The sequence below is a fragment of the Pteropus vampyrus genome, unplaced genomic scaffold, assembly GCF_000151845.1.
Source record: "Pteropus vampyrus isolate Shadow unplaced genomic scaffold, Pvam_2.0 Scaffold314, whole genome shotgun sequence".
In the NCBI taxonomy this organism is placed as follows: Eukaryota; Metazoa; Chordata; class Mammalia; order Chiroptera; family Pteropodidae; genus Pteropus; species Pteropus vampyrus.
In genome coordinates this window covers 450,331-463,222 of record NW_011889095.1, presented here as the reverse complement: position 1 = coordinate 463,222, position 12,892 = coordinate 450,331, and the positions used below count along the sequence as shown (strand labels likewise).

Below are 12,892 nucleotides of genomic sequence, written 5' to 3'. Positions count from 1 at the left end.
GGATACCCAACCCTGACCCTCCAACCGTGGCCACTGGGTTTGGGTCACATGAGAACATGGCATTTTCCATGGTAGACAATGGTTTAGTGAGAAATGCTAGTTCCCAAGAAGAAAAAGCAAGGGGTATTAATTACTTTAATTACTAACGAACAACTTCCCAAAAGGTACAACCACCCAAACACAATAGAAGTTGTATATCTCTCTTGCATGAAGTTCTGAGTCGGGCATAGGTTACCGTGGTAGATTCCTTCTCAGTCATTCTGGGACTCCAGGTGGCCAAAGTTTAGCCATCTTCAGCATGTGGCTTTGAAGTTCCTCTCAAGGGCTGGGAGGGAGAAAACGACCATGGAGTAGTATCATGTGGACAGTGTTCGTGGGCTAGGCCTGGAAGTGATATGCATCACTCCTGTTCCATTGGCTACAGCTAGTCACGTGACCATAGCTAACTGCAAGAGAGGCTGGGAAATGTCCCTGGCTAGCAGCCACTTCCCAGCACTAACACTATATTGTGGAAGGGGAAACACACATTTCCAATGGACGGCTTGGTGTCTTTGTCCCAAGGGGGTTGCTTGGCAGACAGGGTCATGATGGGCACCTCTCTTACTCACTTTATTGTCCATGTGAGGGCTTGAGCAGTGCTACAAGCCAGGCATAGAAGAGACCAGGATGTTGGGGGTCTGAGTTTGCCCTCCGTGGGTCCACCACTGCAGAGAAAGCCCTAGTGCCCAGCTGGACACTCATATCCTGAGTCAGAAGCTATAAGATGAAAATCGCCTGGCGTGTGTCCATTTCCCACCCAAATGGGCAGCGTATGGACAAGAAGGAGCAGTGGCTCATTTGGAGGGGCAGAGAGATGCTTGGGAAAGAAATACTGACCGATTGGGGTTCTGGCTTTGCTGTTCTGTGATGATGGCAGGGGCAGATGCAAGTGTTATGGACCCGCAGTTCAGACCATTTGGAAGGGCCCTCTTTAAGACAAAGAATAGAAAAATATCTTTGGAAAATTGTGAAAAAGTAAGAACATGATCATAGGAACACATGGCTAGAGGTGCTGCCGGGGCCTTGGAAGGGGCCCTGACGAGGAGATAAGCTTTATTAGCCAAAGAGTGAATCCATCTCCAGATCTTGCTTATTATGCTCCTCGCCCCAGGGCCTTGGTTGGTTTTGGGGGAAGATTGGAGAGAGGGCTGGCGTGACATAACGGGGAGATGCCTGCCGGGAGGACAAAGTGCTACAGAGGTGCAAAGAACAGGGACTTTGGGGTCCAGAGACCAAGGTTTGAATGGGACTTTACCTCTTTAAATCTCATTTTGTTCATCTATGAAATGTACACACCTGGTTGATGGGAAGATTCACTGAAACAAGGCAGGTAAAGAACTTGGCACTGGGCTTGGCAACTGGCAAAATGAATTAAAATTTAAATTAAATTAAATTAAAATTATCATCATCATCATCATCATCATCATCATCATCATCATCATCATCAAATTTGCCCCAGTCCTGACTCTTGGATTCTAGGGAAATAATTTTCTCTTCTCTGGACATTAGCTTTCTCATCTGTTCAATGTGGGTTTGGTCTAAATTAGAGGTTTTCAGCTGGGATGGGGTCTCAGAATCACCATGGAACTTTATAAAATAACACATTTCTGGACCCCACTTGAGACCAACTGAATTAAAAAATCTCAGGGTCTGCAACCACCTGGGAGTCTGCATTTTAGAAAAGCATCCTTGGTGGTTCTGATATAAATTCTTTGCTGTGAACTTTTGGCAGAATGCCTGATCGCTATAATTCCTTCCACTTCTTATGTCCTTACCAACTCACTGGCAAATCCTGAAAACACCCTCTTTCATCTACAGTGTGTGGCATTTGATGGATTTGTATCATCAAGTGCCAGGGTGTATTTTTTCCCTGAAAGCATTTGAATAAATAACAATTATGAAGTATACAACAGAGTTGTGTCTGACCTCAACAGGTGCTCACTAAATATTTGGTTAGTTTACTATTTAAGTCATTTATTCATTCATGTATCCGTCAGTTGGATAGATTGGCTAGTGACCATATGGTTCAGGCATTCTAGACATAAATATGGCAGGGCAGCCCAGGTAACTGTCCTCAAGGAATCTAAAATTGAGTCCAAGTAAAAGGCTATACGCAATAAACAGATAAATAAGATAATTGTAGAGTAGGTTCATTTCCGTGAAGGAAATGAAAGAGACTAACTTGAAGTGGGAGTTGCATCTTTAGAAGGGGTGGTGGAGGGAAAATTTGAGCCCAAATCTGAAAGACGGGAACGAGGCAGCCATAGCGAGAGGCAGGGGAAGACCTGTCCCGGGAGAGGGTAGCAGGAACTGTAAGTGCAAAGGCCCTGAGGCAGGAGCAGGGGTTTGTATGTTTATGAAAAGGAAAAAAAAATCCAGTGTAGCAACAGCTACGTAGAGTGGTCATATGGGAGGAGGGGCATCATGCAGGACCTCCAGGCGGTGTTAAAGAGTTCGGATTTTATTCCAGCTGTGAAGGGAGCCATTGGATGGATGGAAGGAAACGATTTTTAACAATGAGATGTCTGGTTAGCTGCCACGTATATTTAGGATGGTCCAAAACTTGGCCGTGTGAAAATGGGTGGCGAATGCAGCCATGTGTAATTGTTTTGTTCTAGACAAAGCCCATCCGTGGGCCTGAATTTCGTTGTGGTTCTTATACGAAGCATAATTGTGTTTTGGGGTCAGGTCAGTGGAAGGGTTCAAAATCAACCTGATCCGGAGTGAGGAACACTTCCAGAGTTACTGCAACAAGATCTTTGCTGGCTGGGACTTCTGTATCACCAACCGCAGCATGGCGGACCTGAAGCATAGCAGCCTGCGGTACGAGCTCCGAGTGAGTGCTGATGAGTTTTCTCTTGGTGGCTTCCTTGTAGCTTGCAGAGGAGCTAGGTGGGGGCCAGGTTGTCCCCAGCACTTAGCAAGTTTCCTCTTTCTAGTTTTTGCAGAAAACAGCTTCCTGAGTTTGATCACCTTAGGCCCGAAGATGGAGCTGGTGAACTTGGGTTGGGAAGGGAGGTGGGGACGTGGCCGTAGGTGCGAGGACATGGTGCCTTCCCTCCATCCCTGTTATTTCTCTTCTTCATGAGAACCCGTCACAAACATCGCTTACGCCAAGAGAAATACGACTAAGGATGGAATGCTCTCTACGAGTGGAGAGAATATAAAAAAGTAGAAGAAAATTTCTGAATGAATAAGGAGGAAAGGAGTAATAAATAGCATCACGATTGAACCTACCAGAAAAAGGGAGGAGGGGACAGTTATATCAAAGCTTAATAAAATAAGACGGAAGAAATCAAATCAAATGTGTTATCTGTTAACACTAAATATGCACAGATTGAATTCTCCTATTAAAAGCAGAGACTACCAGGTTGGGTTAAAAAAAAAAGCCACCCACCTATATATACTATTTAAAGAAATAACACATATAATATATCAGTAATGTCATAAATAGGTTATATTTATATTTTCACAGTTATTGCAAAGTGTGATTGGATTCTTAGATAAAGGATCCTTCCTTGACTTAGGACTTTAGTAGAAACAAAAACTGCCTGAGCTTGATGTGGGAAGGTATGTTGGGGGAGATGAATATTTAAGGAAAGTCTTCCTACCATTTGCAATGATATAGATGGACCTAGAGGTTATTATGCTGAGTGAAATAAGTCAGACAGAGAAGGTAAATATCATATGATTTCACTTATATTCAGAATCTAAGGAACAAAAAGAACAAACTAATCAAAAACAGATTCACAAATATAGTGGACAATTTGGTGACAGACAGAGGGGAGGGGGATTTCGGGGGCTGGGAGAATGGGGTGAAGGGCTAAAGAAGTACAAATGAGTAGCTGATGGATGGTCACAGGGATGGGGAGCACAGCATAGGAAATGCAGGGAGCATTAATACGCTGGCGAAGTGGGGGGTCAGGGGAGCAATTAGGGAGATTGTTTTCTGAACTATAGAGATGTCTAACCAATGTACTGAAACTAATTTAAATAAATAAATTTATTTAAAAAATAAGAAAAATATTTAAGGAAAGTCTTAAAGATGGAGAGGAAGGGAATGATGATGAATCAGAGGTTCCACCTCTAAATATCCCTTTACCCCCATGCTCACTAATTAAGTTTTCTTTGGTCCTCAGGCAGATCTGGAAGAAGAAAGAATACGACAGAAAATAGCAGACAGGACCTCAGAAGAAACTATACGAATTTACTCTTTGAGACTGTTTTTGAACTGTATCGTTCTGGCTGTTTTAGCAGCATGTTTCTATGCAATCTATAGGGCAACTATATTCTCGCAAGAACACATGAAAAAAGTAAGGACTCGGTGAAAGTCAGTTCACTTTTACTCTGGTTGGACGTTATGCTAAGTGTCTTGTAAACCTCTGTGGCAGATACCTCTAGTTTACATAGGGGGATATAAACTGAGGTGATATGACAGAGAACTGAAAATCAGAGGTGACCAATTTCCACTTCATGGAACTAAAAAACATCCAAAATAGCGTATTTAGGATACTTATTCGTTCTAGAATTCACGATAGTCAAATCCAGCTGGACTGCCCGATGCAATCCCCAACTCCTCTGCTTACTAGTTGGGGCCTCGGTTTACCTAAAATAACAGCGTTTTTAAAAACTCTAATTGGTCTAGTGGTTCCGCTTCATGAAATCAATCATCATGGGCTCAGGTTCCCTCCATCTGGTGGCTCTGCCATCCTTAGGATGTAGAACTCTTCTGTATGGTACTTGATAACTTGATACCTCACGGCCACATTTTAGCTAGTGGGAAGGCGATGGGGAGGGCACACCCCTTCCCTTCAAGGTCATGATTCCACTCACATCCCTAGTCAGATGGCTGTACCTAGCTACAAGGGAGGGCAGAAAATTTAGTTTTATACTGGATAGCTATACTTGTGGCTAACTAGTCTATTATGAAAGAAGGAGAGAATGGCTATTCTAAGTCAATTAGTATTACAGCCTTGAAAATACTTTACACTGACCATTGATGCAGAATACATGGATTTTCTTTTTATACCTCACCCAAATTAATCCAATAGAGCTTGTTTTTTTCTAGTAAGATACTCGGTCATGTTTCCTCTGTTTGAACACCCAAGGAAGGAGATGGCTTATGATTAGGAGCTATGCTGAACGATTTGTAAACCTCTCAAGTGGATGCCATCATCACATCTATTTTGTTTCATTTCATTTTTTTGCTAATAAACATGTATAATTGAGTGCTTTTTTCCCTTCCAGTTTCATGGTGGTATAATGGACATATAACACTGCAGAGGCTTACGGTATATAGCGTAATGACTTGACTCATGTAGAGTTGAGTTCTTTTAAGGTCTACTCACTTGTGATGTAACTTTCATTATGATACTCCTGACCAGTTTTGTTACCTTCATAGGAAATCGACAAGATGGTTTTTGGAGAGAACCTCTTGATATTGTACCTGCCTTCCATTGTGATCACCTTGGCCAATTTTATCACCCCAATGATCTTTGCCAAGATCATCCACTATGAGGATTATTCCCCAGGCTTTGAGATCCGGCTGACCATCCTCAGGTAATGCCTAGACATGCCAAGAGGATCACCACGTGCTTGCTCCCTTGCCCTTGGCAGACATCGCTAATCCATCGTGGTACATTTTCCTGCTGAACCAAGAATCGCCTTCAACGTTCAGACAGCCCCCAGGAATGAATGACAGTTTGCACGTGCAGTGAAATTTCTTTGATTTAAGAGTCTGCTCATTAGTATTATATTTTTGGTTCACATATCAGTACATTAACAGCTGAGGGCGTAGGGCGGGGCCCTTGGAGGAGGTGTTGCTCCGAAGACCTTAGAAATGACCAGGGGAGTGAGGTAGTAAGAGAGAGAAGGTTGTGTTATTGGGCAAGTTGCTGCTGTTGGCAACGGGGGCTCAGTCCTACTGGGTAACTCTGGGTGTCTGTGTGGGAAGTATCTTAGTGTTTTCCCACCAAACCAGATATTCAGCCTCTACCACCTAAGGGCGGCTGGCTCCCAGGTGCTGACTCGCCCACAGTGCCACCCCACTGCTTCCATGCATGGGCCCTGGGTGGAGAAAATGTGGCCAGGTCACCCACAGTCTATGCTGCAGTTGACTTTTAATAAACTGTTATAATATCGCTTCTCGTTTTAAATAAATATCCAGTTTAATTTTTAAAATGACAGCTATAGAGTAGGGTGTAGGGAGTAAACACAGATGAGTTGAAGGGGACCAGGTGGCAACCCCGTGAAACTGGAGCATTTTCTTTCTGTTTCTCAAATGCCTTGGATTGCATTTGCCTGTTTTTTTTTTTTTTTAAAAAAAAACCTCTTTATTTTAGAAAGTTTCAAACAGAACGAATGATGTCACGAACCTCGCTTGTGCCATCCCTTAGTTTCCGCCCTTAGCCACATTTTGCTCATCTCGTTCCATCTGCTCTCCCCCGAGTTTTGCTGGATTGTTTTAAGCAGATCTCAGGCGACATGTCATTTCAGCTGTAAACACTTCAGCGCATCCGTAAGTGACAAGGACTTTATTTTTTAACATAATCGTCATGACTCCTAAAAAAATTAAGTCAGTTCCCTGAGGGAATTGCAGATGGGTTTGTACGATCGGTTTCTTCAAACCAGGAGGCCAGCAGAGGCCATGAGCTGTGTTTGGTGGTTGTGTCTCTTAAGGCCCCTTTTATTCTTTTAAGGATTCTCCCTTCCCACTGTGTTGTCCATTGACTTGTGGGAGCGAAGGGGCTCTTATCTTGTAGAATGTTTGTGAGTCTGGATTGAGTTCCCTGTTTCTTCACAGCGAGCTTTGTTTTCTGTGTCCGTAGTCACGGCAAACCACTGTGTAGATTCAGATGTTTTATGAGATTCTGCTTCCGCCTGTGGTTATGGAAGCCGCTTTGGTGGTGCTGAGTTCTCAGGAGGTGGTACCAGGAGGATGCTGAGGAATGAGGAGCGTGAGCAGATAGATGGTGTGCACTTGCTTTTCCCCTTCCGCCCCCTTTTTAATGTTTATGTTTTATTCTTTATTGCAAACCAAAGAAGAGAGAAGCATCTTTAAGAAAAACATAGCCCTCTGCTCTTGGTTCCTTCCGCTCCAGGCAGCCCTCGTCTGCATGGTGCTTCTCGTTGGCGTCGACGCTTACATGTTTTCTTTTAAAAATAGGATCGTATCCGTGCAGAACTCTGCAGTGTACTTTTTACATTTCTCAGTATGTCAGACAGCTCTCAAAGTTGATACGTATGTGATTCAGTTTGTTCTTTTTCAGAGATGTGTCGTGTTCTTTAGTGTGGCTATTTCATCATAGATTCAGGAATTCCCAGCTTTTTCATCTTTTTCTCCCCCACCTTTTAAAAAAACTCGTGGCGATCTATTAGCATAAAATTTACCATTTTTAAGTGTACAACTCAGTGACATTAAGTACATTCCTCACGTCGAGACACCATCACCCCTGTCTGTTTCCAAAACTTGCTCATCATCCCAGACAGGAACCTTGTGGGTTTGCTTTTAAGAAAAGCATCATCTCTGCTGCCTGGCCCCAGTTCCCAGGGCCCGGCCTGTGCCAGGGCCTCCTCTTTCCCTCCTCCTCCCTCTCTTCCTGCAGGTGTGTCTTCATGCGGCTGGCCACCATCTGTGTGCTGGTGTTCACCCTGGGCTCCAAGATTACATCCTGTGATAACTACTCCTGTGAGCTCTGTGGCTACAACCAGAAACTCTACCCGGTGAGACTGTGGGGATGGGAGTGTCCTGCCGACTGGGTCAAGTCCAGAGACGGTGGGATCTGGGGGCCGAAAGAACGTTGGGAGGAGTCTGAGAACCTGGCTTTGTCTGCCCTGAGTCAGGTCTCATTGTCTCTTTCCGTCTTTGGTTGCAGTGCTGGGAGACCCAGGTTGGGCAGGAAATGTACAAGCTGATGATCTTCGACCTCATCATCATCTTGGCTGTGACGCTTTTTGTGGATTTTCCTAGAAAGTAAGTAATGAGGGCTCCCTCACTCTCAATCTCCCCCCACCCCTGCTCCTGCCCCCACTGCTGCTCGCAGCTGCTGTCCATAAAGTACTAGATGATTCCATAGTCCCTGGAAACTACTGACACCACCCGGTGACTTTCAGACAGCTCCGGGCCATCGACCCCAGTGGTGCCGCATCGAAGGCGAGGTGAAGAGGCATTTTCCATGTGGTTTTGGTAGAGATGGTTTCCTGCCATTAGCACAGCCCTGGGCCCTGTCCGTGGAGCCCCTCCAGGCCACAGTAGATGCTATATTTCCTGCCGTGGGTTCAAGCCCCAGCACTGCCACCTGCTAGTGACGTGACCTTGGGCAAGTGATTTAAGCACTGTGCCTCTTTTCCCACCTATGAAATGGGGAGAGTAGCGCCTGATAGCACCATTTGAAGATTAAATGAAAAGATGCAGATAAAAATACTAAGAACAGTTCAGGCCTCGGAATTCAGCAAAACATTCACCGTCACCGTTACGGTTATCGTTACTACGCTGTTATTTTTTAAATTATTCTCAGAATCTCGAGCCTTAAGTGAAATACTGTCCACTTAATAGCGTTTTTATTCAGATGTACAAATTCTCCAGGCATGTCAGAAGTCCAGTAAGCCCTTAAAAATAAACATTAAAATAGAAACCGTTCTTTTTAAAAATGACGCAAATATGACCTGAATATGTGCTTATTGAAAATTTTAAAATATTTAAAATTGAAATAAAGACAGAAGTCTGGAGAATAGTGAGAGTTCTCGTTTGTTATCATACCCCTAACTCCCCAATCCCACCCCACTGCTCAGTGTTGGCTGCTGTAAACTCTTTGGGGAAGACCCAGCAGACCTTAAAAAAAAAAAACCACACACACATATGCATAGATACATATGTAAGTAAACACGCAGTCTTGTTAGAAGTGTTCATTTTCTGCCCTCACCAAGATGGGATCATGGTACATCCACATTGGTCCACAGCTTGCTTTTTCTACCCTGTAGAAACAAAATATGAATTTTCCATATCAGGACACGTGTATTTTCCTCATTCATTTTAAGGACCACATAATATTCCACAGTATCCATGGCTTAAAGTTTATCAATCTAGCCCATATTGTTTTTATGTGCCCATCAGCAGAGGCTGGATTGACAAAATATTTTTGCTAATATGGGGCAAAGCCATATTAACATGAACAATGGTGTGGATTTATCTCAGGCCCCTGGTCCTAGGATGTCTGTAAGAAGCTTCTAGGATTCCAACGTGTTATGTGGTAGGGTCCTTGTAAGCCATTTTCTCTGTGGATACACATGATTTTGAGGGCTGAGTGGCGAGCCAGAGCACAGAGACTGCCTATGTCATTTTTTGTCACCACAAGCCCGTGAAGTAGGTCGTGTTACAGTTCTTCCTACATTCCAGATGAGAAAAATGAGCCTTGTCTTAATTTCTTTGGCTGGCAAGTTATAGAACTGAGACTTGGACCCTGGCCTTAATGATCCCAGAATTCACTATAGTTTGCATCTTCTAGACTTGTGAGTAACCAGTTTTCACGAGAGGTCTGTGTGGAATCTGCCCCGCCTTGTGGACGTGGTTCTGTGGCCTTGGCTAACACTGATAGTTTAAGTGAAGAAATGTCCCATCTCTTTTCCAGGCTCCTGGTGACATATTGTTCCTCTTGGAAGCTGATGCAGTGCTGGGGGCAGCAGGAATTTGCCATTCCTGATAATGTTCTGGGGATCGTTTATGGGCAAACCATTTGCTGGATCGGAGCCTTTTTCTCCCCCCTTCTCCCTGCCATTGCAACCTTGAAGTTCATTATCATCTTCTATGTGAAAGAGGTAAGGAGAGGTATGCATGGGGGGCTGACACCCTGCACCATCTTTGACCTTGTAAGGGCATATATATGTTTGAAGTTTCCACCACATCCTGTCAGATGTATCGAAACGACATCCCTTATTGGACACGTGTTTTTATTCTGGAAAAAAGACTTCGACTGGATTTTGACCTTTTCGTAATTTTGAGAGTTTTGTTAAGGATCGTTTTGCTCGTGTGATTTACCTCTCATTTTTATATGTGACTCTGTGAGAGCTGAGTTGCGGTTGATCAGTTAACGGCGGTACATTTTGATGATGTTTCATGAAGCATTTATTAATTGAAGTTTTGTAATTTTCTGTTTGCATTTTGGGGCCAGTGCATTTATTTTCAGGTCTCAGTTATTTGCGTAGGTCCTCGGACAGCTCACAGGCCCTATGCCTTGTGCCCGAACTGAGTACTTAGTGGGTGAAGTGGTCCTGTAGATCGCTAACCTATCTAGGCTTATTAATAGAACTTCTTTTTTCTTTATGATAAAGGCACTATATGCTCAATGTTAAATATCTAAGCAATACAGATATGTATACAGTAACTTCTATCCCTTCTTCCAGAGGTACCCTCTGTGAACAAGCCCAAAGTTTTGTGATTACCTATTATGCCAAGCCCTGAGGATTCAGAAACGGAAATGTTAAAGAATAATAGTATTAATAATAATGACAGTAATAATACAGATGATGATAATACCACGTACCCCTACTCTGCCGAACACTTAGGAAGCCGAAGTTCAGAGAGGTTAAGTAACTGATCCAAGGTCACACAGCTTATAAGCGACTCCTGGGATCTGAAACTGAGTTTATCTCACTCCAGAGCTATTTAACCTGGTTAAGCAAGGCCTCGAATTGGGCCAAACTTTCTACCTGGATGTTCTGGCCTTTGATGAATTTTCCGACGCTTTCATTTGGCTAAAGTCCCCAAAGCAGAGATGGACGTGAGAAAGCTCAAAGGAACCTTTACCCTTTCTAGAAAATAGTGGTTGGCCAGTGGCTTCCCAGTGTGTAGCACAGTAAAGACAACGTGTGGGTAATGGAATGGGTAATGGGTGCTGGGCTGAGTTCTGACGCTCACTCCAGGCCTGACTGGCTGGCTGCCCCAAAACAGGACACCAGGGGTCCCTGGTACTCAGTGCCCTCCGCTCACATGTCCTGGCTACTGCTGAAGTCAGAAGGGCTTGATGCCTCCTCCCAGTAACGTAGCTTTTAGAAATATTAATGAGAAATTTCATGCCTGTTACTATACCTCTCTTTCCTCCTCCGCCCTTGATATTCAAGTCTTCTTTCCCTCCGTGGAAATATTTATTTTTAGTATCTAGGAAAAATAAATATGCTTATAAAAAATTTAAGGCAACTGTCTCTTAATTTGTATATTATTATGGATCCATTAACACATATTTAACCCCCTATAAAGGGTACTTTTTAAAAGACTTCAGTAAGGTCATAAGGACAGAGAGCTGGAATCTACGCTTTTCATCCACAGCGCCGCATAGGATGTAAAGCTCGCCTTCTCGTCCATTCCGAGGCCTCTGTGGAAGTCCACTTTGGGGACTCATTCAAACCCTTAAGGACCCCGTTGTTAGTTATTTCAGTTGCTTCCAGTTTATTCCCTGTGACCACCAACCGTAGCAGTGAACATCTCCATATGTGTCTTTTGGCCCATTTTTCCTATTTTCTCATCAAGATGAGTTTCCAGATGTTGAGGTCTGGATTAAACACGTTTCGTTTTGATCTATATTGTCGACTACTGTCTAGAAAGAAAGGTTAGACCGATTTACATCCTTACCGTGATGGGCGAATGTGCTCATTTATTACCTTCATGGAAGCCGTGCTCTTCATTTCGTTTTTCTTTTTCCTTCCCTCCTTTTAGATGAGTCTTATTCACACCTGCAGACCTTCCCCGAGGCAGTTCAGGGCATCCAATTCTAATTTCTTCTTCCTGTTGGTGTTGCTGATTGGCCTGTGTTTGGCAGTTATACCTCTGACAATCAGCATGGCACAGTAAGTACGACTTGGCTTTCTAGAACATTTCCCTGCCTCTTGACATAACCCTCGCAATTCTTTATGGGCTTTCCTCACAGCGTGCCACCCGCAGAGGTCAGCAGGTCACTCCTGGCTCAGCCAGGTCCACCCTTGTTTTGCAAACTCTCTTTGGACTTGGGAATGTCTCGGTTCGCTTCTAGAACCTGGGCTTGCAGGGTCAGCATTGCTTTTGAGAGTGCCATTTGGTTCTGTCCTACCCAGCTCCCTTCATTTAAGACCTCCCCTCTAGTCTCCTTTTGGACTATTTCTTTGTTTCTGGTTATGAAAATAAATATGGTCGTATGGTTATGAAAATAAATATGGTCTTGGAGTGTTGGAAAACATAGAAAGAAGCAGGAAGTCGCCATATTTCTGCCACTTTGGTTGAAGGCTTGCACTTAGCAAACATTTATTTAACATCTTCTATGTGCCAAGCACCGTGCTAGTTGCTAGGGGTATAAAGACATTTAACATATGACGTGAGGAATGTAGAGTCTAGTGTGGAATTTGGAAGTTGCAGAAATGCTCAGGACTAAGGAACGGAAATCGAGGTTTCAAACCCCAGTGGTGCCACTCCCCAGGGATATAACCGTTTATACCAGAGGTTGGCAGACTTTTTCTGTAAAGGGCAAGAAAGTAAATAATTTAGGCTCTGTGGGCCGTGGGGTGTCTATAGCAACCATTCAACTTGACTGCTGTATCACGAAAGCAGCCATAGTATGTAAACTAATGGGTATGACCGTGTTCCAATAAAACTTTATTCATAAAAAACAGATGGTGGGCCAGATTTGGCCCATGGGATATAGTTTGCCAATCCCTGACTTATACTCTCAATGGAATTTCGTTTTTTCATGTTTAAATTAAAATCCTTGAACTTTGAATCTGTCTCTCACTTTTTATTTTTTAACCAACTCGAGTCTATACTTTTATTTTTTATTGTTATAGTAACACGTATATATAAATTTCAAATAGTGCGTATAGAAGAGTATAAGAG

At 43.5% G+C, this 12,892-nt stretch overlaps 1 protein-coding gene across 1 annotated transcript in view; it reads left to right on the top strand.

Moving 5' to 3' along the window:
* TMC7 (transmembrane channel like 7) overlaps positions 1–12,892 on the top strand; it is a 38,400-nt gene that overhangs the window by 21,425 nt on the left and 4,083 nt on the right. The window contains exons 7-13 of the mRNA XM_011377512.2: positions 2,728–2,875; positions 4,179–4,352; positions 5,441–5,598; positions 7,644–7,761; positions 7,914–8,011; positions 9,666–9,852; positions 11,747–11,877. Coding sequence (XP_011375814.1) covers positions 2,728–2,875; positions 4,179–4,352; positions 5,441–5,598; positions 7,644–7,761; positions 7,914–8,011; positions 9,666–9,852; positions 11,747–11,877 — 1,014 coding nt within the window. The remainder of the gene's footprint in view (positions 1–2,727; positions 2,876–4,178; positions 4,353–5,440; positions 5,599–7,643; positions 7,762–7,913; positions 8,012–9,665; positions 9,853–11,746; positions 11,878–12,892) is intronic.